At 36.0% G+C, this 27,459-nt stretch overlaps 1 protein-coding gene across 1 annotated transcript; it reads right to left on the minus strand.

The window, feature by feature from the left end:
• Window positions 1–2,389: 2,389 nt before the first annotated feature.
• LOC127450496 (vesicular glutamate transporter 1-like) lies at window positions 2,390–23,373 on the minus strand. Its single transcript, XM_051714669.1, has 13 exons — window positions 23,238–23,373; window positions 13,131–13,383; window positions 10,130–10,248; window positions 9,725–9,839; window positions 9,468–9,555; window positions 9,200–9,286; window positions 8,901–9,043; window positions 6,758–6,907; window positions 6,250–6,382; window positions 5,318–5,428; window positions 4,302–4,429; window positions 4,104–4,173; window positions 2,390–3,889 (listed from the first exon to the last, which is right to left on the minus strand). The coding sequence occupies exons 1-13, from the start codon at window positions 23,297–23,299 to the stop codon at window positions 3,600–3,602; spliced, it is 1,749 nt and encodes a 582-aa protein (XP_051570629.1). The 5' UTR covers window positions 23,300–23,373; the 3' UTR covers window positions 2,390–3,599.
• Window positions 23,374–27,459: the final 4,086 nt, after the last annotated feature.

Below are 27,459 nucleotides of genomic sequence, written 5' to 3' on the forward strand. Positions count from 1 at the left end.
GATATGATTGATTTGGAGACTACATGTAATATTAAACCTTTAAAAATTCTAATGTCACACCTCAGGACCATTTAAACTAGTTATTTTATTTAATTTAATATTTTTAATGCAAGAAGGATAAAAATGGTTTAAATAATAATAATAATAATAACGTGATTTACTTTTTTGTGGTTTGCATAGTTAATTGAAATGAGCTTTTATTTTAGCTTGAGTTGACTCATTTTAACCACTAGATGTCAATACGACAAAACTGCAAAGACTCGCAAGCAAAGGTCTCTCTCTCTCTCTCTCTCTCTCTCTCTCTCTCTCTCTCTCTCTCTCTCTCTCTCTCTCTCTCTCTCTCTCTCTCTGAATGACAGATGGACAGAGGGATTATCTTGGTGATTTTAAGCAAAGATTAGTGGACAGCAGATGTATGGAAAGCCAAATTATCTTTTAATATTCCCAGTCTTAATTTTTACTAGTAAAATTTTCAATTACAGAGCTCTCTAACTAAATTTTTACTTGTCATAAGTATCCATTGACTAGTAATTTAATTATTACTAGTAAGAATTCCAATTAGAGAGCTCTCTAACTAAATTTTTACTTGTCATAAGTATCCATTGACTAGTAATTTAATTATTACTAGTAAGAATTCCAATTAGAGAGCTCTCTAACTGAATTTTTAAGAGTAAAAAATCACATTAAAGATATGTTTAATTGTAGAGCTCTGTAATTTGAATTTTTACTAGTAAGTATGCATTTACAGAGCTCCGCAATTCAATTATAAAGCTCTGCAATTGCATTCTTACTAGTAAGAATGCAATTGCAGAGCTCTGTAATCAGAATTCTTACTTGTAAAAATGCAATTGCAGAGCTCTGTTATTGAATGTTTACTATTATAAATGTAATTTTAGAGATCTACAATAGTGATTCTTACTAGTACAAATTGCATTGTAGAGCTCTCTATTCAGTGCCATCTCATTATGGTAATGGTGCCACATGCATATTCATATTAATCTGGCTTGTATATATTGGCAGGTGGGAAGCTGTATATAAATATGTATCAGGGCGGGGCATAAAATGTATTATGATTGTACAGTAAGTGTATGATTATATATTATTATAATATATTATATCATATATTATTATACATTTATTAAAATGATTAAAATCATTGCAAATTCTGTTATAAAAAAATATTTTTGTCAGGTATTTCATACATTAGGCATAACTTGTGAATGAAGGAAAAACTATGCCAGGGTAAATGAAAAAAGTAATACGCAGAAAAAAATTATTGAATTAAAAAAAAAAAAAGTGCTATCCTCCTTTATGATTAAAAAAATTAAAACTGCTTGTCTTTCTACTGTTTTGCACGTACACCTCTGTACTCTTTGCAAACTTTCACACAATCTACACATTTGCAGTCAAAACATTGTGATATTTTTTTTATTATTAATAATTTCGGGACAAAATCCACAAGTGTCTGAATGCCAGGTTTTTAAAAACTATACTGTAGATGCTGCAGACCGCAGTGGACCGTATGAGTTTCTGACATGTGTAAATGTTTTTGAACATTTTTCAAGAGTATACAGAAGTGAATTAATATAGTGATTAAATATTATCCTTCAATAACAAAGCATATTTGTGTTTTCATCTCAATATTCTCGATAATTCTGACACTATCTGAATGCAATCAATATGTTTGCTAAATAACCTTGTAAAAATATTTCATGCTAAAATCTTACCATGTAATGAAACGTAGCCTGCCTCAGGCGGGATTTGTAGAGGGACATGGGTGTAATTGCTTCTGTTTTGCATCTAATTAATTCAAGTTTTTACTAGTAAGAATGCAATTGTAGAGCTCCGTAATTGAAATTCTTAATAGAGAAAATTGAATGAGAGAGCTCTGTAATCCAGTTTTTACTAGTAAGAATTAAATTGCAGAGCTCTGTAATTCAATTGTAGAGCTCTGCAGTTGCATTTTTACTAGCAGAAATGCAAATAGAGAGCTCTGTAACTGGAATTCTTGCTAGTGAAAAATCCATTATAGAGCTTTCTAATTGGAATTCTTACTAGTAGAAAATATATTGTAGAGCTCTTTAATTGAAATATTACTAGTACAAATACAATTACAATGAGTAATGCTGGATGCATTAAAAGCTAAATCGGCTTGCCATAGCAGATGCCCTCTATGGGTGAAGAGGAGCATGAGAGAGGAGTATAAAGGGAGAGATGAAAAAGGTATAAGCAGAAAAAATGATGAGTGTTCACAGGGGAAAGTAATCAGTGTGATCCAGGGAACAATTTAAATTTGTCTTATATTGTAACAGATTTATAAAGACATACACATTGTCTGTCATATTGTGTCTGTTCCAAATTTACTGACTGAATAAGACACAAGACACACTTTATACATTTAATTAGTTTTATTGTACACAGGGTATTTCACATATACACTTTGTACACCATTTTAAAATTATTTTATTACTTCTGTTTCTTTCTCCCATGGGAAATATCATATTTGTTGTTGTTTACATTTTGTTTACAATTTAGGAAAACGAAATAAGAAAAAACAAATGAAGCGTTTAGGAAAGAAGCGCAGAAACAAAATACAAACACATAACACAGAATAACATCAAATTATGGGGCAGAAAGCCACTCATTTACTATCATCCTCTCTCTGTTTCCTAATGCTGTACTCTGATTGGTTCCCTAAGCTCATTGTGATTGAATAGTCTCTAAAGGGATGTAAATGATGAGAGAAAATCTACATATTTCACAGATTACAACATCAACTTTTCCCTCTGTTCTTGAATGGCAGAATCTTTAGAATTTCGGCACTTATTCCTTGTTAAGTCACCTTGCATTTGGTAAAATTTCCTTGTTTATTTGGGATTAGCCTTACAGTATATATGTAAACCTTCAATGTGAATAAAAACAGACTCAGTTACAGATATATTGACAGTGTGTGTGTATATATACTGCATGTAAGCTTGTGGAAATGTGTGTATGTTTGAGAGAACAAAAACGTGCTTGTTATCGCTTGTACACTGACCCAGTGATGAGAAAGTGGGTCATTTAAACTCACTCTCTCTCTCTCACACACACACACACACTAACATTGTATGTATACTGTGTGTAAGTGCACATAAGTATGACCAAATAAACATATACACTTCCAAAAGTTTGCTTGCACCCATTTACCATTTAAAGCACTGGATAAAACGAAAGGAACTGAGCACAGTAAGGAAAAACATACATACACTCACATTTCCACACACACAAAAGCTCATATATACATTACACAACAACCATTAACATGTCTAATATCAATGTGTCATTTTAAGTGCATTACAGTGATTTTGGCAGGAAGCCTAAAATACTGAACATATAATTCACATAGCACCACCGTATTCTCAGTCTGACACACAAATAACTCAACCCTTCACACACACTTCAGTTTGTCTGTTTATAATGGCATAGAACAATCAATCTGATCAGTTTGGAAACTCACTCACATGTATTTACTGTGTATTTATTTACTCCAGATTTTATTCCTTTAACTCTTAGATTTACTCTTTGTAATTATCTACACCTGTTAAAATTTATATTTCCCATTATGTGAGCTCTCTTTCTCCCTCCTCTCCATATAGATAACTATTCCTTCCGACTGGTTGAACATATTCTTCTGTTTTATCCCAATCTGATACCCATCCTGCCCCACCGCCAGCTCCGCCCCCATTCGGACCACTAGTTTGCGGATTGTTGATTGCACCATACTGTCCACCAGTCCTGTACAACTCTTCTGTTTCATTGGCAAGTTCGTCCTCTCCAAGAATGCCACACTTTTCCTCACTGGTGTCCTCAGCATCTGCCCATGGCTGCTTCTCACCTGATGCAAAGATGCCTGGGAAATGCAATAAATAAAATTTAGTATGAGTAACTGTAGAAGAGAAATGACAACAGTAATTTAGAATATTCATTATTTGTGACCTAAAGGGAGATTATTTGCAACGGCTTGTGCACGTCTTGTTTACAGTATGTTCAAACAGTCCATAGATGCGTAAAGTACTTTAGCAATGTAATGAAAATGGCATATACTTTAGCTTAATATTGCATACCATAAAAGATTACACCCCCATAATGTACCAATGCTGCAATGAGGAAGATATATTGCCACTCCTCACGTGTCTGTAAGGAAAAGGAAACAAACAACAGATAAATCAGTTAATAAGGGAAAAAATAACAAAATCAACAGCACAAATCAATTCTTTGGCAAGTGAAGGTTTGAGTAAAGGTGTGATATTATTATCATGTACCTTATGTTTGGTCATGGCTCCAACTATAAGAGGACAGACCATTCCTGACAAGGTTCCCACTCCATTGGAGATTCCCATCAGGATACTGGCATAACGTGGAGCTATGTCAAGATGATTCACATTAAACCCTGGGAGGGAAAGAAAGTGAGAGAAATTTGGAAATGCAGACATACTGTATTTGTCATAAATGTACCTCAACCAGCATTTAAAACATATTGGTAGGTTTGTGCAGCATTCAGAATTGAGAATGCCTTTTAAAATCCATTTATATTTCTGAGTTTAGATTGAAGGAGGCAGAATTAAAATGGAATTTAATTCAAGGAAATTCATAAAACTGCTGTAAGTGTAGTGTTTGTATAAATTACCCATAAATGTTATCATTCACACAACATATGGTTATATTAATAATTAATGTTGGAATTGAAATGCCTTCTGTAGAAACGTGTGGCTAATTTACAGCTATTTCATTCGATTTTCATTTTATAAACCATGGTGGAACAACACTTTTCTCCAGCTTAAATTACTCCAAAATCATCAAAATGATGCCAACAATATGAAGCAGGCTAACAAGATTGAAACCTTAAACATAACACCTAAGAAGTTAACAGTTGTTTCCCATTTTGTTTGTTTCTTCTAATTCCAATTCTGTATATTCCTTATTTAGAAATCTCTTCTATCTCATATCAAAGTCCCTTTCAAGACAAGTCAGTCAAGACAAGATACAAGCAGCATAAAAGTGCAGCTCCTATCTACATGAATGGGAAAGACAGAAATCTCCGAAATGGTTGGTCAAGATTATGAAAGAACATATTTCAAATCAGCAGTTAATTCTGACAACAGTGGTATCATCATAAATTGCGCTTCTTTAGCTCAGATCATGCTTTTTTTAGGCTGGTTCAGCTAATGCACATGGGCATTCTCGAGTTGACTGACAGGCGATATCTGTATCTAAAAGGTGATTATATCTTTTACCTGTAAGATGGCACTTTCTTATTATATTCTTGTCTGTTACTCACCTGAAATTGCAAATCCACTGAAGCCAACAGCCAGTACTAGGAAAGATATGGCCACTGCTTTGGTATGTGAGAAACCAACAACCAAGAGTAGAGTGGCCTCCATTCCAAACCCTAAAACAAACAACACACACATTATAGGTTCTTTGATATAATAGTAGCTTTATGATAGAAGTTAAAAGATAAAAGAGAGCATTTGGGGTCTACAGTGGGTCACGGTGTACCTGTTCCAGCTCTGTGGAGCGACATTCATTTCCTGGATGCTGTGATGCATCTGTCTCTTTGTAGGGTGTGTTTGTATGTTGTATGTGTGGATGCTTGTAAGAGAGTGAGTGTGTCATGCATTGATGCATGAGTCATAATTGCCTCAGCTGCCATTGCAGGACCAGACAGAGCAAAAAAAGGCAGATATTCTGATGTGCATCACACACAAATACACAGTTTCTGACACTGTGTACCCTTTGTTGTTCAAAACCCACATTGCTTTAACTCAGACATTCTGTTTAGGGGCTGTCCTAAACCCTACCCCTAAGTATTAAACTTCCAGAATTACTGTAACTCAGTCTAAACTGCTTACTGTACATACTCCAATCAAACACTGTTTTACAGATAATTGCAGCCTTATGTGTGCTAGATTTTTTTTTAAAGCAAACTATACTTTTAAGAAATTTAGGATTAAAGTTGAAAACCTCCCATTCATCTACATTGATAGAATGTTCATAATTCAAAATGAGAATAAAAAAAAAAACAGACATTGATGTCATAATCAAATTATTTGCATACTGGATAATGATTGACCTTTAATCTCTGATGCTTACACAACAAAACTTTAACACTATTATTTTGCTGCCTGCAAAACTAGTGGATGTTTCTCTAATCTCTCACAGTCTGTCTGTCTGTCAATGCTTTGCTCAAGCCATCCCTTTATATCTTACCTCCACAGTTCATGAGTTTGCGGACATTTGTTGTGGTCATTAACTTGTGTGATCTCAGGTAGTCAGCAAGTTGCCCTCCAATTGGCACAACGATGGTCATCACTAAATGGGGAAGGGCAGACACCATCCCCACCTGAAGCAAGAGAAAAAGAGAGAAAAATGTAAGAAAAATATTAAGAGAGTGGCTAATGAATATTTCTGGATAAACACTTAATCGAGCTACGCATTACTGCAATATATCTGTGCTTCTCACTTTTCTGGGACATATAAGGGATAAATGGATGGATGGATGGATGGATGGATGGGCGGGAGGGTGGACGGAAATATAAACATGTACTACAACGAGAACCGGAACAGTTATGAAAGCTAGTACCTTAATTACAAATGTTACAAATGTATTCAAGTTTCATATGGTATCTCCAAGAACAGGTGTGGATTAGGTTGGAGCAGGGGGCGGGGGGTGTTAGTTCACAAAGTCAATGATGACTGTGTGTTTGTATGTGGTCACCTTGCTGATTTCAAAGCCAAACACCTCCTCGAAGTATGCAGGCTGGCTGATGAGGAGCAGGTAGAACGTCCAGCTTCTGCAGAAGTTGGCCACAATGATGGCATACACCGGCATGGAGGTAAAGAAATGCCGCCAGGGAGTCTTAAATTTCTGCAGAGCAGAGTAAAACCAGAGGTCGAATATATCTAGCACACTGCAGTACACAGCAGTTAGAGATGGAGAGTAAAGCAGCTGTGTGGAGGAGTGAATAGGAACAGAGAAGTAAAATGTGTATGTCATTGACTGTGCGTGTGTACAGGTTGGCCATCCCAACGAAGGCCACATTTTTGAACATGTACACTCTAATATAGTGTGTTTTGCTTTAAATCTGCTAATATTAATAGGTTTCTGTGAGGTGTTAGGTTTAGGGGTAGGGTCATATGTGAATTACGGACCGGGCCAATGGGGCCAGTGCCCATGGGCCCTTGACTATCAAGGGCCCGGGGGAGCCCTGGGCTTCAAGGTCTCATGGTCCACCAACTTTGAAAACAAATGTATATACTGTATATGCTCAAATATGTGGGCCCCAGAGCTTACAAGGCCCCCTCAACAGGGCCCTGTGACTATGAGGGCCCCCAGCCCTCTTATAGGACCCTTTCGCTTTCCTTTTTGTTTCTAATGACATTTTTTGAGCAACTCTTTCACCTTATAATGCCGTGCGTATCATATTTGATACATGACTGTCTAAAGCCTCTACATCATCATCACAATGTGTATGAGATGTCTACTGTCTCCTGCTGAAAGTTTCCATGCTCTTCTGGAAGTGGAAGATCTTGTTATATAATTCTCCAAAATAGATACCTTTATGTTTTGATGCACTCAAATGTTTTTAGGTGAAATCTTTGCTGATTTTAATAAAGTATTATTAACAATAACGTTTATATTGTTACTGATATTTCAAAATGAGTACTTATTGAATTCAAGCAACATGTGCTTAAAATGTCATTATTTTATAGAAAAATAAGGTTAAACAGATTTTAAAAATATAATTTTATTTTTTTAATAAAATAAATTATTTCATATGTTAGGCTTTATATGGTTAAGCTTTATTCTTTGTATTAAAGTGCTGTCAAGCAAAAACATTTTTTATACTATTCATTGCTATAACTGCATGTTTGCTACATTACAAAAAAATAAAAAAAATAAAACATGGCTTAGGTGGTTGGGAAAAAGAAAATATGGATATTTTCCTTTGTGCAGTTCAAAATAATGATTAAACTAGATATGTATAGTTTGTTGAGACAAACTATAATGTTGGTCTGACAAAACCTTGTCTGAAAGTTTAAATTAGTTTTAAACGCCTGAAGTTAGAAATTTTTAGAGGTTTTACAGTAAAAATGCAGGGCTTTTAGATGGAAGAAAAATAATGGTAGCCAAGCTGTAGGGAAGTTCCAAACAGAATTTAGCCAAAAATTACCAAGTGACCTCTATTTGGAGCCCCACACCTTTCAGCCCTTCGAAGCTCTCACAATAGAGGGTAAAGTCTTTGAAGGAAATAGTGTGTAGGGATGATCACTTCTGAATGGAATGCACCCCATCATTCAGATGAGTTGAAAAGATATAGCAGCGCGAGCCAGAACTGCCTGAACTCTTTGCCGGATTTCAACAAACCCTTGCATAGATACTGTAGGAGCCTACTGTATTTGTTAAATTCATCAAGTGTTTGATGAAGTTAAAATATTCCATAATTTATTATGGCCCCTTTAAATATATGCATTTTGTATGCATAATTTGTAGTATTTACACTGAGTTTACATTATGTATAACAAAAGTTAAAATGGTACTGTCTCTTTAAAAACAGTGGCTGTTTAGCAAACATGTTTCAGTTGAACGGTTTCTTTACCACATCCATGCTGTGTGTTTGAATTAATCTGACTGTAAATAGCAATGAAAATAGATTGCATAGAGCTGAACTTTAAAAGAAAATTGGACCGGGGGCCCTAAAAGAAAATTGGCCCCGGGGCCCTTACTAGTCATAATCCACCTCTGGGTAGGGTAAAGATATAGAAAATATCATTACCCCCATACTGTATTAAGACCACTGCGTCTATGAGATGTCCTCACTAATATAGTAAAACAAACATGTGTGTGTGTCTGTGTATACCTGCAGGGGGTTCACCAGGCCGGCGGTTTCCCCGATGGCTTCTTCAATGTATTTCCTTTCCTCTGCTGAGATGGTTGGGTGAGCAGCTGGACTTTCATAGGACACTAAAATCCAGAAGAGATACCAGAATATCCCAACACTACCTGTGCGACAAGGAGACCAGGAGAAGATGAGTGAGACCGAGATATTTAGCAAGAAAGGGAGACATAGTTTAAGAGACATACAGCAGAAGAAATTGAGGGATCGGATTAAGTGGCTTAGTATAAAAATTATAGAAGTCAATGGTGTTTGAAGCTTACCATACACATAAAACACTGAGGACCAGCCACTGTACTGGACTAAGACTCCAGCCAGAGGCATTGCAACAACAGCACCGGCATATGAACCTGAAAAATACATACATTAATACAGTCTTTGAATACTTTCTTATTATGCTGCCACTTATTAGTATTATTCACAACTATTTCAATTAATATTCCAATTTCATTGTTGTAACAGAATCAGTTTGAGAGTGCTGGACTGAAATAGTAAACACAAAACCTATATTCTATTGATTGTTTATCTCACCACAAAATGCTGTTGTAGCTAATCGACTTCTTTCAAGAGGTGGCGCCCATTTGGCCCAAATCCCATGGCATGCAGGATATGACACGCCCTTTCAGCAGAGAAATAAGAGGAATTTAAATGTATGTCACCATAATGGAAAAATTGTCATAACATGGTGCTATGCATTTATAATACTGTTGAATACATACTGTAAATATTTCAGACTATAGCCTGTCCCTTGATACAAACAAATCCACACAGGCACACAGATGGCATACCTCCACGAGCCCCTGGCATATCCTAACCATGATAACACACCCGTAGTGAACTCTCGCTGCTGCTGGGATCAGCATATTCAGGGTTGACGTGGCCACAATGGCAAAGCCAAACACCCTGAGACCAAACAGACAAGCAACACACTCAACACACTCAACTGTGGTCTAATTGAAATATCATACTAACTGGTCATCGTAAGTATTAAGTCAGATTAGAGATTCAAGATTAAAAATGTAATTGTGTATGTAAAAAAAAAAAATTCAATACATTGGTATACATCATATTCATTTTGCTGTCAGAGAAGTCAACATCATATACATCTGACTCCGCCCACTCACAGCCCTGAGTTCATTTATCTTTAAATCTCGTAAAAGTGCCTAAACATGCCAGTTCACTTATCGTGCTACCTGTTGGCAGCAAATTTCTGACAGATGAATCCACCAGGGATTTGCGTGACGATGTACCCCCAGAAGAATGAGCCGTGGATCATCCCCACTGTCTCTGGGTCCCATGTGAACTGAGCAGCCTGACAGGAAAAAGACAGAGTCAAACTTCTCTCCTCCTTAAACACAATAGCATCCTATGCAAAAGGCTGAGTATCTTTAACCAAAGTGCATTGCTTGCATATTAGGAAATGTATACACATCATTCTTCAATGTCATCAAATAACTTGAATCATCCTTTTTTCTGTCTTATGTAACATTTGCAAAAAATATCATCCAATAAAAAAAACAAAAAAAAAACTGAAGCACTTTTTCCCTGGCCGGTTTATTTCGGTTTATCCCTGTGTGTGGGGGCTTTGCTGGGCCAAGCCTCCGCACTTCCTGCTGAAATACTATAGAGAATTAAGCAAAGCCGACCCCCTCTCACAGTTCACACTGGGTCAAAACACATAACTTACTGACTAATGACCTTAAATATTCACAGTCATGTATATATTTATTGCTTCTTTTTTAATATATTTTCTCATTAATTGTTGACCTTTTTTTGTGAAAGTATAAAGTATAAAGTATAAAAAGCTTTTTGATTATTTTAAAAACTAGAATTTAAAGGAATATTCACCCAAAAATGAAAATTCTCTCATTATTCACTTACCTTGATGCCATCTCAGATGAGCATGACTTTCTTTCTTCAGCAGAACCCAAATTAAGATTTTTAGAAAAATGTGGAAGCTCTGTAGGTCCTTATAATGTAAGTAAATGGGTGCCATCAGGCTGCTGGCTATTTGAAGGTCCAAAAGTCATACAGTATTTAGGCAGCATAAAAGTAATCCACACGACTCCAGTCGATCAATTAATGTCTTCTGAAGCAAATCGATAGGTTGGTGTAAGGAACAAATCGATAATTAAAACTTTGTCAACTTTAAAAAATCACTTCCTGCCAGCAGTCGACGCATCAGTGACGTAAGCGCAATGGCGCGTTCACGCGAGACGTCGGAAGCACGCGCTTTGTATACAACAGAGAAACGAACATCATGCGAGAGTTAGTTCATTTCAAACAGAAATACAGCGCTGGCTGGAAGCAGCTGTCACATCACTTCAAAATGTTTTCTCCCACAAGAACTCTTAATTTTAAATTTACAAGGACCCTTAGTTTGAAAGTTCCTTTGTTTCCCTCCATCTTCAGTTTCTTGCCCTAATTGTATCACAGGTGTTCCTTGCCATCTTGTTAGCCCTTATGTATATATGCCCTCTTGTTCCTGGTTCCTTGGTTGGTCCTTGTTGATATGTTTGTATGTAGTACTTTGATAGCCAGCATACTGCTGTTATGTTTGTGTTACCTTCTTCAAAATATTTCTTCATAGTCGTATTTTCTTCTGTTTGTTTATGATTACAATTTCTGCGTTTGGATCCTCACTCTCTCGCCTCTTTCCTACACAACACTGACAGAAGAACCGACCAGCAAAATGGATCCAGCAGAACTTACTGAGCACCTTTCCCAAGGGTCCACTTCTGAAGCTGAGCTGCCTCAAATTCTGGAGTCTAGCCACCTAATTGAACTGGTATGAGAGATCCCTCAGAACTATGTTCTGGTCGGGACTCAATGGCCGGGAGAGGAAACTGGTCCCTTTGGACTGTGATCATCTGTCTCTTCAAGACATTCTCTCAGAAATCATAAGGGCAGACCTTCTGCTCTCAGCTCCGGTGGTCCGGGAGACCCCCTCAACAGAGGCTGTCCCTCTGCCACTGTCTGTGTTCACGGCCATGGAGGCCGTTCCCCTGCTGCGGCCAGCGCCCACGCCTGCCGCGGTCCACGAGCCAGTCCTTGAAGCCTCTACCATCCCAGAGCTAGCGTTTGAAGCCTTGTCCGTCCCAGAGCTAGTGTATGAGTTCCAGGCCACCTTGACTCCCGAACCCCTTGAGCCTTCTGCAGCACCACCCCCTGAACTTTCTGCTACTCCTCCTCCTGTGGCTCCTCCTCCTGTAGCTCTGCCTCCTGAGACTCAATTCCCTGAGCCTACTGCAGCTTCACCTGCTTCCCCTCAAGCGGCTCCTCCCACTCCTCCTCTTGTGGTTCCGTCTCCTCCGGATCCGCCTCCTGAGACTCAATTCCCTGAGCCTACTGCAGCTCTGCCTGCTCTGCCTCCTGAGCCTCCATCCCTGGTAGCTCCGCCCCCTGCGGCTTTGTTCCCAGTCTCCAACTTCTGCGACTCCAGCGGCCCTGCCCCCTGAGATTCCAACATGCCACTCTGCCTTGTCGGGCCCTGTTCCACAGCCCAGGCCTCCTCCCAGACCTTCGGACCCTGCTTTCTTTCTGGAACCACCACCCAAACCGTCAGGCCCTGCTCTCTTCCTGGAGCCACTTCCCTGGCCACTGGCTCCGTCCTGGACTATTGTCATTTTTCTTTTTCGGGCTTCAGGAGGCGCCCTTTAAGGAAGGGGGTTTCTGTCACGTCATTATATCTCACAAATTTTATCTCACTAATTAAAAGTAGTCTGGACTGATTGAACTTTGTTGTGAAAACTTCTGATTAGCTAGCTGGACTTAATCAGTTTAGTTATCGGAGTTAAAATTCCATGTAGTTATGATAACTACACTTTAGTTCACTGAATTTTATAGCCTGTCACTGTGTAGTTAGTATTCAACAACACATCATTTTATGGTAGTCCTGCATTCTTTGCATTGTAAGATTGTCTCTTGAGTGACAGGACTGTACACAATAGTTTAGTGGGGAGGCACATATGTCAACACTTGAGACACCAACCTTCGTAATGGCGACTCAACAAACATTATTAAAACTGAAGAATGTTATGTCTGTTATGTCAACTCAAAGCACCTAGATACAACTAAGTCAAAATATTTTTTTACAGTGAATCACACTTTTATCATAAGTAAAATATGCCTTACAAAAAGTACTCTATCAATAAGTAGATACTTTTTAAGTTGAATTCACACACTTATACTGACCACTATTACAGGTTTCTTTCCATAATAAACGGTGTGGTCATTGACCATGCTAACAATGGCCACGCCCAGGTTACAGCGGATGCCAAAGGAGATGCAGAAGCCCAGTCCTGACAGGATGGCGATGATGTAACGACGCGGCAACCCGAAACACGTGCAGTCGACGATGGGAAGCTCCTTCTCCTCCACCAGCTCAGGACGACCCTCCGCCGACAACTCGATCGTCTCGCCATTCTGCTGTCGTTTCTCGAGGATTCTAGAGGAAGATTCAAATAGTGTAAGGCCAATATAAGTTACCTGAAATGGTAACTTTTAAGTAATAGAAAAGTGCTGGCCACGTTGTGTTAAATCATATGAATATATTACAGTTTGAAGAGCATCAACTTTGACAACAGCAACAGCATGGCATAATAGAACACTTTTTTGATCGTTCATTGGCAAAACATTTTAAATAATTATCTATTATGCTGCTTCTGATGCTTAGTGATGATACTTTAAGAAGGTCAGAAAGCTCCAAAATGAAATTCTGACCCCAAGAAATTTACGTTAAGATTGTGAAAACGTAGGCAAATACATACAGTTTTAATCTTTTTATATGCTTATAATCTTATATATCAAAATATTTCAGAGTCCAGATTGCCTTCAGCCGGTTGCTGTTAAGAAAACCCTTAATGAAAATACCCTTGCAATTATAACTAAGTCTCAAGTCTCTTTAGGCATTTGGGGTTGATTGTGAAGTCACATAAATTAGGGAACCCTCATAGTTATAAAAAACAACAACAACAAAAAACTACATCACATATACACCTAAAAGCAGGTGGGACATGGAGGGAGGAAACAGAGGGAGAGAGGACATGGAACAAGAATGAGGTGTCTCACTGGACAGCATAACACAGAACTCCAGCAGAGACCTAAAGAGAGACCATCTGAGTATGCAACCTGCCTGCTACGCGTACAGCCAGTAAACACACACATACTGTACATACCAACACACAAGTGGATACTTATATACACACAAGCTTTTTGTGAGCATATAATATTAATGTGTAGCTAAAATCAGTTTTTGAGTAGTTGACAAAAACCTTTTTGTCTAAACATCATAATTTTATGTCAAAATGTAATGAATTATTAAAGTAAAGTATATATTTCAAATGTAACTGGTCACCACTGTTAATTCATTTTAGAGTAAATTTGAAGAAAATAATAACTCACAAATAAAAAAAACTGGTATGGGGTGTCTAAAAAACTGCATGTTAATAATTAAAGATTATTAGGTGTTTAAAGGAGGTTTAGACAAAGAACAGCATGTCACACACAATATAACATATATGACATCTGATATAAACTATCCAAATGCTGACCACTACATGTATTTATCGTACAGACACACAGTGAGACTATTTACTGTTAATAACTTTAACTTAGTTTAATGGAATTTTTAGAAAGTATAGTGGAATATAAAGAACAACTATCACAATATCTGTCTTGATCTCTGTCTCTCGCCCTCTACACTTTGTCTCTCTCTCTCTCTCTCTCTCATTCCCTCACAATTCCTACAAAGCAGATCCCTTTATAATCCCTTCAGCCTCAAACAAAACACAATTATGAAGAGACAAGTGAAGGAAAATGATGGAGTGATGATTGCATGTGTGTGTGTGTTTCTATGTAAGAGGAGAATTAATTCTGCAAACCAAAATATCACACAAAAACAAAAAGTGTCTAAAGTTAATGTGTTTGAATTATAACTAAAACCTCTCGCACCCATGACTCGTCCACGCCACGCCCCTCCCCTTCACTTCCCCCCTTCGCTCTTTTATCCACCGATAATCTGTAACCCCACCCTCAGATTAGGATTACAGAAATTATTGACTTCCAGAGATAAATATGAGCAGAAAAAAAGAGGGTGAGCGAGTAGGATGCAAAGAGAAAGAGGGGAGGAGCATGTTTTTTGGTTTGTGGTGTAACACACACTTGCACACATACACACGTATTCACTCATGAAGAAATGTAATTAAGGTTAAAGCCTGTTAGGGACAGATTGCAGCCAACAGCGGCACATATGCTTCCTACTTATGAGAATGACTGTTGGCAGTAATTAATACTTGTTAAACAATATTTATTTTTCTCTGATTCTTGCTTTCTCTTTCTGTGCATGTGTTACACCACGTGTCCATTGGACATAAAAAAATATCCAGGATTACAGATCATGAATTTCTGCATCTAGTACTGCGATGAAACAACAGTAAGCTCATCTAGATCACATTCTGCGGTTCATGATGAACCAGCTGACCTGTGTGTGTGTGTGTGTGTGTGTGTGTGTGTGCTTGTGTGTAAGAGTGTGTGTGTTTAGATCATCTAATACGAGGCAGGTGTACAGCAGTAGGAGGTGGAAAGAGAATCTTGCCAACTACAAACACTCTATGAGGGTAAAACGCACTCACAAACGAACACAGAATATACTACACAATAAATTCTTTTTGTTATTTTCACAGAATAAGAATGTAAAAATGCTACAGTTAAAAAATAAAAAAATAAAACAAAATTGGTTAACTGATTGTTAACTACCTTGCCATGTATGGTAAAAAAGTCAATATTTTGTTTAACAAGACAATAAATGTAATTTTACAGTAAAACATTGTAAAAAATATGTTTGATTGTTATTAAAAAATTATTAAAAAAATATATGGTTCACCTTATATTTAATGGTGAAAATGTATATTATGTTTAACAGGACACTAGATGTACATTTTAAGTAAATTATTGTTTAACTTTAAAAATTATAATTGGGTGTTCCTAGGATGTACAGTATTTAATTGAAATATTTGTGTTTCTTATTATTTTTGATATCAGTTTATTGCATTATTTTAGTGTCACATGTGTTACCCTGATGGTGTTTTGTGTTTGTGACACTGCATACTGTTTGTACATTTTCATTTTCCATTGCTCCTTGAAGCGCCACTCCTGATAAATTTAAGTCATCATGATGCTTTTTTGTTTTACCACCTATGTTACTATGGTGGTGAAAGGAATGTTTTAGGTTTAATACAAGTTAAAGGGATAATTCACCCAAAAATGAAAATTCTCTTATCGTTTACTCACTCTCATGCCATTCCAGATGTATTTGACTTTCTTTCTTCTGCTGAACACAAATGAAGATTTTTAGAAGAATATCTCAGCTCTGTAGGTCCTTACAATGCAAGTGAATGATGACCAGACCTTTGTAGCTCCAAAAATCACATAAAGGAAAAATAAGACTCCAGTGGTTGTGACACTGCATACTCTTTGTACATATTCATATGTACAAACATGTCTCACCCACACCTATTATCTTCAGAAGCGATATAATAGGTGTGGGTGAGAAACAGATAAAAATGTATGTCTTGTTTTACTCTAAATTTCCACTTTCACATTAACATACAGATGTGAAAGTGAAACTAAACAGGCACCACACGTGACTTTCAAACGTAAAGGTGAAAGTAAAAGTGGAGATTTAGATTAAAAAAAGGACTTAAATTTGTATCTGTTTCTCACCCACACCTATTATATCGCTTCTGAAGATATAGATTTAACCACTGGAGATGCATGGATTAGTTTTATGTTTCTTTTATGTGATTTTTGGAGCTACAAAAGTCTGATCAAAATTCACTTGCACTGAGATATTCTTCTAAACAAAATTTTTGTGTTCAGCTGAAGAAAGTAAGTCATACACATGAGTAAATGATGAGAGAATTTTCATTTTTGGATGAACAAACCCTTTAAGCTCAATCGACAGCATTTGAGGCATAATGTTGGTTACCACAAAAATACATTTCGACTTGTCCCTACTTTTCTTTAAAAAAGCGAAAATGGAGGTTACAGAGAGGCACTTACAATGTATGAGAATGGGGCCAATTTTTGGAGTACTTAAAAGCAGATATGTGAAGTTTATAATTTTTAAAAGCACTTACATTCATTCCTCATGTATTATTTGAGCAGTAAAGTAGTTTGAATTGTCATTTTTACAGTCATTTTAGGATTTTAGGCTTTGTTTATATTACATCGTCATGGCAATGAAGATGTAAAATTGGCTATAACTATGCAGACAAGGTTAGTAAGCAATTTATCACATTAAAATAATGTTAACACGCATATTGTTTGTCTTGTAGCAATACTTTTGAAAAAGTGAGTATTTTAATGTTTACAGATTGGCCCCCTTTCACTTCCATTGTAAGTGCCTCACTGTAACCCAGATTTTTACTTTTTTTTAAGAAATAATTTTTTTGGTAATCAAGATTATGCCAAATGTTGTTGATTGATCTTAACTTGTATTGAACCTGGAATATTCCTTTAACAGTTTATTTAAAAGTGCAATTAAGATTTTTGTAGTCCCAGCACACTCAAAAAATAATATTAAGATTTATGCATTTAAATTTCATAAAAAAATAAAATAAAAAAAAATCCAGCAAACTGAACTGAGTAATCTTTAATAAAATAAAATAAATAAGTAAACTAAATATTTTAAAGGGATAGTTCTCCCAAAATTAAAATCACCCTCATGCCATCCCAGATGTGTATGACTTTCTTCTACTTCCTTTCTTCTTCAAAAATGAAGATTTTTAGAATAATATCTCAGCTCTTTAAGTCCATACAATACAAGTGAATGGTGGCCAAGGACATAAAGGCAGCAAAAAAGTAATAGATAAGACTCCAGTAGTTTAATCCATGTCTTTATAAGAGATATGATAGGTGTGGGTAAAAAAAAACTATCAATATTTAAGTAATTTTTACTATAAATATCCAATTTCACTTTCACTTCTACATTCTTCTTATTTAGTTTTTTGCCATGTGCATTCTTCATGCATATCACCACTTACTGGATGGGCTGGTCAAATGCGGAGATTTATTGTAAAAAATAATAAAAAGTAAAAAAAAAAAAAAAAATGTAAAGAGTTGTATGGATTACTTTTATGCTGCCTTTATATGCTTACTGGGGCTTCAAAGTTCTGTCCACCATTCACTTGCATTGAATGAACCTTTAGACGTTAGATAATCTTCTAAAAATCTTCATTTGTATTCTGCAGAAGAAAGAAAGTCATACACATCTGATACAATTGTGAACTGTAAACTATACAAGCACCACAGCTGGGTTTTTTATATATAGTAAATTTAACAGAATTTTTCTTGACAGTGTACTGTTTCTGCCATGTCTATATACATCAGAAATAGTAAGAGAAATATGTTAGTTTTTTCTGAACTCAGCCGATGTCACCAGTTATAATAAAAGCTATGTGTATGATTGGTAATAAGTTGCCTTTTCAGAATCTCAGAGAAGGTGATTCTTATTATCTAATACTACAGTCAATAATCTAACATGTTACAGTCTTAAATTTGGAACAGAATAGAATACTCAACATATAAACCATCTTTATTTTATCATTTAATAAAGTATTTTACTATTCTTTATATCTTGTGTCAAATGCAGTCAGCTTATTGTATTGCCTATAATACAGTTCTTATTGTGACTTTTTGGAAATGGTGGGTAGTGCATGTGTTCAGATGAATTGTGTGGTGGTGCTTGAGTGAGGGCAACCTGAGTTCAAATCCAGCTTGGGATCCCATCACATTCCTGATCCCATCCCCCACTCTTCTCCCTGTCTCATCTTTAATGTCCTGTCCCATTTGAGGTCCATAAATCTTATTAAATAAAAAGTTTAATTGTAACTTAACTTAATACAGATTTTCAAACATGTACAAAAATCTGATTATGAGTTGAGCTAAACCATTATTCACAGGTCCACCATTGTTATGATTCTGATGCAAACTATTGTAAGGTATTGGAGCTTGTTTATAGACACCTGTCATGACATACATAATCTAAAAGTATCTAATCTAATTACAAAGAAAAGGAATTGAATTACAAAGTAAATATTTTATGTAATATAGTTACTATTTAGTACAAAGTATTGTCATGCATGTATTACATTTTAAATTCTTTTTACAGAATTGTTGTCAAATGCAGAATTAAATTCTATTACAGCTACAGACTTTCAATTAAGATAATTACTTGTATGTGCATTACTTGGGTTACACATATTTCTAAAATAATATTATTTCTGTACTGTAGAATACATGTAAAACATGAATTATGTTTTTATGTAAGTCTGATTGTGTTTGTGTGGCATACCCTAACAAGCCATTGTAAGGGAGAAATGTGAGGTTCAAAGTGCATTACTTGCATGCAACAATGACCAAGGAGGAAATGTAGTCATTATTTTTAATATATTTTTCAATCAAGTAATCCATAAAGTCAGTGATCTGATTATAATTTTAGAGAAGTAATTAGTAATTTGCAACAGATTAATTTTTGAGCAATTTACCCATCAATGATTAAAAGCAATGTCAAAATGTCTTTAATAATAGATGAATGTGTTGCATAAAAGCAGTATGATTTTGTATGTTAAATAGTTGAGATTATCTTCTCGTAATCATACATTATTTTCTGTCATAATGACTCTGATATAGTTAACAGTTGCTCTAATCCAAACATGTATTTGAGTTCAGAGGTGAGATGTACGTTAGCTTTCTGCTTTCTTTTCCCTCCTAACCATCACTATATTTATGTTCTTTTCATCATTTTATCTTCTGAATTCACTTTTCTCCTGTCCTTTAATGTTCAGAATGGTGTTTGGCTGCCGAACGTCTGCAGCTTGATGCCTTTCTGACCTTGATTGGTGTGTTTCATGGGAATGTTTTATGATATTGTTGAAAGGTAACAGATTAAACTGATCCACAAATCCCTTTCTCTCTGACCCCCCTCACCTCCACCTCACAGTACATTTCTTTCTGTTCTACCATCAGTGTTGTCCCATGCTTTTTATGCCAAACTCCTCTCACCCTCCCCCTGCCTCTATTGAACAGATTGGGTCTCAGTGGGACTGTGTCACCTGGGGAGATACTTCCCCCCTCCTGACACACTTACAAACTTATACACATCTCAGCAGCCTAACCTTCACATGCTTTTAGATAAGCAGTCGAGTTAACATGCAAAATAGAAGCAACAAATAAGAAAGAAAATCTGTCAGCGCAAAATCTGTTAAAGTAGTCACGGGTACCAGAGAAATGATCTGACCATTTCTGAGTTACATTTAAGAGGATCTCATCTGAAGATTTGTCTAAAAAGATTCTCTTGTTTAAGAACTGTCTGGGACACTAGTCTTTGTAAATGTTCACAAATCTGAATGAAATTAGAATATGTCATGTTACAAAGATACTGTATATACACTCAAAAAAAGAACTTTCACTCTCGTCAATTTTACTCAATCCTCCCATGTTCATATAACTCAAAAAAATCATGAAACCAAGGGAACTTAAATTACCCGAGTTGATTCTACTAAAAAGTGTCTTGTCAATTTAACTTAATCCATAAATATTTTTTGTTTGATTAACTGAAACTGGGCAGATGATTTCTAGTTCCCAGCATGTTTTGTGTGTAAATGTTCAGATTAAGTATTATTTTATGTGTCTTTTGTGCAAGATAAACATAAAGGGGGAGACTTGTTTGTTTTTAATATTGTTATATTGAGATTAAGAAGAATTTCATTTGACAATTGCTGTGCTAATTATAACATAGTGTCGAAGTTGCACTCAGTAGTATTTTCCCACCAGCGTGTATTTAGCAAGCTAACATTTCCCATCACTAGCTAGCATATCACTAAAAGAGTTTCATTTGAGATGTTAAAATGTGTTGGATTTACTTGATTCAGTTAGTTTGGTTCATAAAATTACATGGCACTCATTTCAAACATGTGGAATCATTGTCTATGATTGAATAAAGTTCAGCCAAATAGTTATCAATTCTAGTGTAAAGAATGGATATGTACATGCAGGAGGGACTGATAAATGACAATATGAGGAGAGTGGGATGCAGAGATGGAGTGATGTAGTGAAGATGACAGAGAAAAGAAAGGAGGACTGCAGGTGTGAGGTGTATGGCTGCTGTAGTTGGCTTGTGAGGCTGAAACAGTAGGAGGAGGAGGAGATGCATTGCTGAGCTTTAAATGATTAATCAGCTGCTGACTTCTTTAAAATATTATCAGGGACACCTATAGTCTCCAAGCAGAAATCAAAATCTGCCTAAACCCAGAATTTAGCTCAGTTATCATTCCACTGTCTTGGGCTTTCCACACTACCCTTAATCCTTATTTAACATCTTTATTAACCAAGCAATGTTTTTCACTAATTCTGAAAGGGTTTGAAAGGTTAGCACTGCTTTAAGGACTTGCTGGGTTATAAAGCCCTGCTCCAGAGCAGGATTAGCACTGCAATGTGCCGGAGAGATACAGTGTGAATTACTAACCTAGGGTGAACAGTGTGAAACATCGAACAACCTGGCATTAACCCTGAGTTAACAATTTCCAGTCTGTATCAGTTGTTACCATCAATCTGCACAATAAATCTTTCTCCCTATTTCTCTCATTGATTATGTTAAGATATTTAGTAAAAAGTGGTAGTCGTGTGCTGTTCATCATTTAATCCCGACCTCACGCACAGAGGATGTAACTGATTGGTGTAAGGGCTGTACATGAGAAATGAGGATGTGATGTGGAGGGATTTATGGGGTCCACAGCTGTGAGTGGGTGTGTATGTGTGTGTGTGTGTGTTTCTGATGGGCTATTTCCGAGCTGGATTTACATGTTTAGTTGCTGCTACCTACAGTATAATCCCATGGAAGTGTTAGATCAATGTGTGCACTGGATTTTAACACAAAAACAAATTTCACCTTAATTTGTGAATGACACTGTAGTGGCATCACAGAACAATTTGCAGATATAATGCACATCAGCAAATGTTTTATCTCATGCAATAGCATAGATCAGCCAATGATGGCCTACAGCTAATATTTAATAAATCCTTCAGCATTTGTCTTTACCTTGCAGAATATACAAAAGCTTTGGTGCAATTTCCACTCAAGTGTTTCTGTAAATACTAACACATGAGCTGCAATTACTTGATAAGGGATGTACTTTGACCTTTGAGACAACCTGTGTCAGAATTTGCTCCTAAGACAGCTATCGAATTAACAAGATTTAGCAAGGTATTTCAAATGTTCTTTCCAATGTGTTTATTTGGTCTGCCATTTCTAAATCTGTCGAGACAATTCTTGCTTGTCCTGTCTTAATTGAGTTTTAAAATGCTTGCATTAAATTATATACATAAAATGTTACTTTTTATTATATTATTTAAATAATTATTATTTTACATTATAGTTGCTGAAACCACAGTTATTTAGTTTTCTTTTTTATTCCAATAAGCTTTTTTGCTTTATCATGCAAATGTATGTGTTTGATTATTCCAAACGATTTATTAAACATTTCACTATTCTTATTGTTATTATCAACATCACATCTTGTAATAAAACTATTGTTGTCATGTATGAGCAAATGGAACGTTTCGTCATCTGACGCATAAAGACCCAAATTTGGTCAACGACGTCCTACTATCTGAGATCAGGACATCGTCCACTTCATCAACTAGTGCGTGGAATCAGAACTTGTGTGTGTCCCGGGACGCGCTAGCTGTGCAGTGATGCGCGGGAGTACCTGACGCTCAGGTGGAATAATGAAGTTTATTTGAACTCGCTCACGCGCAGTGAGAGAGAGAGAGAGAGAGAGAGAGAGAGAGAGAGAGATGTCGGATGTCTGTGACACCAGGTTAGCAGCAAACTAATCTGATCCGTCTGGACAATCTTCTCAATCGGGCAGAGTGGGCGCGTTACGTTTTAACAGATTACATAAGAACACCTTTGACTGAGATTCAGTCACGACAAGAGTTTACACCTGACATCTTAAAGCAGGCTACACAGTACACACGCACTCATGCACAAACGGAAACAATATTGTGACTACTGGCAATTAGTGAACTTGATATCATGCGCTTCCACCATCAGACTCATCTTTTACCAATTTGTCCCATCACAAACTCAGCGCCTTTAAATTCCAGAATCCAGATGTTCCCTCAACACCTCAACTTTACGCAAACAATCACTTTTCAATACTATATCGCATTCCATATTTACGAGAAAACGGAGAGGTTGCAAATAATTAAAGTATCTAAAGTGGGATGCTGCCTCACCTGTGTATTTTCCCCAAGGTTTTTCCTGCCTGAGCCTTAAAGCGGTCCGGACGAATCTCCATCCTCACGACATCCAAGTCCGACCGGTGTGCTCCTGTCCCGTGCCGCCTCTCTCTCCCTCTCCCTCTCCCTCTCCCCCTCCCCCTTTCTCTCTCTCTCTCTCTCTCTCTCTCTCTCACTGCCAATATCCGTCGGTTATCCTCCTAACATCCCCCCACTCTTTGTCTCTCTGTCCGTGGTCCTGAATCCAGACTGGCTTTCCATAGATTGGAACTAATACATTCTATAACAAATAAACAACAAAAACTTTTATATTTTCAGTAGCAGCTATCTCGGTAAATCATTCACACAATTTATTCAAATTTAGTGAATGGTTTTGAGGACTGTAATGCAAAACTGATTGCCTTCTGCTCATTTTGTTGTCTCAATTTATAAAAACTTTATAAAACATATATATATATATATATTCAGTGTTGGGGTGTAACGGAATACATGTAACAGGATTACGTATTTAAAATACAAAATATAAGTAACTGTATTCCACTACAGTTACAATTTAAATCATTGGTAATTAGAATACAGTTACATTCAAAAAGTATTTTGATTACTGAAGAGATTACTTTGCATTTTATTGTCATTTGTTTCATGTAATATTTAGTCCTTTCAGATGGAAAACATTTATACATATAAATGATACGAAACAAAGTGCATTTGAACAGCGGTGAAACACTTTCTTATGATGTGTTACATTCATACGAGCAGACAGAGAAGTAAGTCTGAAGTAAGTTTGGAGCAGAAGAAATAGAAATAAAACTTGTGTAAATTGTCAGCTTTACACTAAGCTAAAATGCTATTTCTAGCCATTTTACATGCACGTTACCAGACACGATCATATTATTTTATCAAGAAAATTCAAGTTGGATCATAATTTCTTTTTTTCTAGTAAGACCTTTGATATTAGGGCAAAAATCGTATTCTTGATAATCATTTTTGTATTGTTTTCCTGTAAAAATATCTAAAAATCCTTAAAACAAGATCAATTTGATTTAACTTGTTTTAGAAACAACTCTGCATAAGATATTTAGGTTTTTCAGAGAATGTATTTTTAACATGTGTATTTTGTCTTACTGTACTGGCAGAGTTTTTATAGTCAAAACAAGTGAAAAAAAATCTACCAGTGCTGAAGAAGTAATCCAAAGTATTTAGAATACGTTACTGACCTTGAGTAATCTAACGAAATACGTTACAAATTACATTTTACAGCATGTATTCTGTAATCTGTAGTGGAATACGTTTAAAAAGTAACCCTCCCAACCCTGTGCGTATATATATATATATATAATATCAAAGGTCTTAATGATGATCCAATGTGAATTTTCTTGATAAAAAAATATGATCGTGCCTGGTAACGTGCATGTAAAATGGCTAGAAATAGCATTTTAGCTTAGTGTAAAGCTGACAATTTACACAAGGTTTATTTCTATTTCTTCTGCTCCAAACTTACTTCAAACTTACTTCAGACTTACTTCTCTGTCTGCTAGTATGAATGTAACACATCATAAGGAAGTGTTTCACCGCTGTTCAAATGCACTTTGGATCGCATCATTTATATGTATAAATGTTTTTCATCTGAAAGGACTAAATATTAAATGAAACAAATGACAATAAAATGCAAAGTAATCTCTTTAGTAATCAAAATACTTTTGGAATGTAACTGTATTCTAATTACCAATGATTTAAATTGTAACTGTAGTGGAATACAGTTACTTATATTTTGTATTTTAAAAACGTAATCCTGTTACATGTATTCCGTTACTCCTATATACTATATATATATATATATATATATTTTTTTTCCTGAAAGGGCAAGGATGTAGCATATGCATAAGAATCGAATTTTGTGTTCTGCTAACACTCGGTATTGTATGACTTAGTTAAAAAAACAAAAAAACAAAAAACAATATTTTAAGAAAGCGCTAAATCAAACACAAAACCGGAGATAGGGGCCGTTCACGCCGAAATTGTTCTTGCACTAAAAAAGCAAGACGCAGCGGTACAAACGCAGGTGTATTTGAGTGAAGGTGACTTTATAACACATACAATACTTGTAAACTTGGCACGGCGTCTAAAAAACGCAAAAAACGTTCGTCGAGCGTATGTTTGCATAGAAAAACAGTTGAAAAACAGCGCGGACTGACGCAAAAACCTTTTCGGTGTGAACGGCCCCTAACGGAATTCGCTCTGATTTTATATGTGAGGGAATTTATAATATTTTTTACATAGTTTATTCTGATAATGATAATGTAACTGGCCGGTAATATTTAGCCACATATTACACAATGTGTCACCTTTCAATAAAAGTACGTTTAGGGAGCAGGGTGGATCCGTAGCATCTGATGAGCCTTGAACAATTCCCCATTGTAGAAGTTTATGGGTAGTCTATCGCCACCTTGCGTTTATTATAGAAACTACATATCAGGAGGGCTATAAATGCGCACTTGGTTCATGGCTCAAGCCAAATTCTGAGATGCCAGTCTAGTGGGCAAAATAGTGTGAAATAATGTGATCTCACACCTATGACCAAAGAACCTTTTATTTGGCACAGACCAGATATATGGCAATTCTTCAACTTAGAACAACTTTGCAATGGGAATAACAAAATATTTGTTATAACACATACACAAACACACTGAAGTCTCCACACCCATACTCTATAATTATAATACAGCAGAGGTACTGTATGTGAAGTATACAAGGAGAACACTCACAAAAGAGGTGAACATGCAAACACCCCCCAATGTACACAAATCAAAGCACGAACTACCGCATAAAAGTAAATTATTAAAAAAAGAAACTTTCATTTTTAGTCTAATGACTAAAAACTCTTTCTTGTGGATCAGTCTAAAACATAGACTAAAATCTTTCTTTCTGGTCAGCCTGAAACAGACCAAAAGCTCACTTTCCCTCACCCACATCAAGGGGCATGAAATGAAGCTGCCTTGTTTATTTGTGTTCAAATGAATGCAAAATCATGATTCAACCTGATGACGCACATACCAGCAATTTGAAACAGTTCAAATTGCTTTATCTATTGATATCACAGTACAAATCAGCACTATGCATGTAAAGCTTTTTCTCTGTGTGCAGTCACAGCAAATAAACAGTTTGGCATCGCTGTCACAGACAGTGCTATTTCACACACCTCAACTAACTCGTTAGTCCCCCATCAGAAATGTCTTTATACCACTATGGTAATGAATAGTCTAAGTTTACCTGTAGGGTGGTAAAAACCTGAAAATTAAAAGATTTAACAGTATGAACTATATGTTTATCTTTTGTGTATCATTCTCCTGAGCGTGATGCTCAACCGTGAATTTTGTAGCCTGCTTGACAATGTAGCTTTGACCTAATTTTTGTGCAATATGCAGCATTTGATAGCCAGGTAATTTACACTATGACCTGTGGTTATACAAAAGGAAATGTGTTATTTAATCATCACTGAAAACTATTCATATACTGTACTTAATTCATGTTAGATATAATTTGGATGTTGACATTCCATGTAACTATGCTCATGCTTATTATAACACTAATAATACTATACAACAATACAATTTAAACACTTGGTATTGTAACCAATTCAATGCTAAAACTTATTCTACATTAAGAAATGTTATAGCTAATTGTTTCTTATTCTAAGAAACACTGTGATCTTTAAAGCTCAAAATACCATTTCCTTACAGGAAAGTATACATAAAATCATATTAGTATTCTAACAATCAGTATAATTATAGTATTTTTAAAGGAATAGTTCACCCTAAAATTCTCTCATCACTTACTCACCCTCATGCCATCCCAGATGTGTATGGCTTTCTTTCTTCTGCAGAATACAAACAAAGATTTTTAGATTAATATTTCAACTCTGTATGTCCATTCAATGCAAGTTAATGGTGACCAGAACTTTGAAGCTTCTTAAAGCACATAAAGGCAGCATAAAAGTAATCCATAAGTGGTTAAATCCATGTCTTTTGAAGCAATATGATAGGTGTGGGTGGGAAATAGGTCAATATTTAAGTCATTTTGTACTATAAATCTCTGCTTTCACTTTCATTTCCACATTCTTCTTTTTTTGTTTTTTTGGCGATTTGCATTTTTCATGCATATTGCCACCTACTGGTCAAGGCTGGTCAAAGGTGAAGATTCATAGTAAAAAAAGGACTTA

The sequence above is a fragment of the Myxocyprinus asiaticus genome, chromosome 13 (assembly GCF_019703515.2).
Source record: "Myxocyprinus asiaticus isolate MX2 ecotype Aquarium Trade chromosome 13, UBuf_Myxa_2, whole genome shotgun sequence".
Taxonomy (NCBI): domain Eukaryota; kingdom Metazoa; phylum Chordata; class Actinopteri; order Cypriniformes; family Catostomidae; genus Myxocyprinus; species Myxocyprinus asiaticus.

Excerpts from the sequence above, each read along its gene's own strand:
- LOC127450496 (XM_051714669.1), bottom strand. The coding sequence starts at position 23,299 with ATGGAGATTCGTCCGGACCGCTTTAAGGCTCAGGCAGGAAAAACCTTG. Across the intron at positions 6,908-8,900 it reads GCCTGGTGAACCCCCTGCAG|AAATTTAAGACTCCCTGGCG; the intron begins GTATACACAGAC and ends TCTGCTCTGCAG. Across the intron at positions 3,890-4,103 it reads TGGGGGTGTAATCTTTTATG|GCATCTTTGCATCAGGTGAG; the intron begins GTATGCAATATT and ends TGCATTTCCCAG.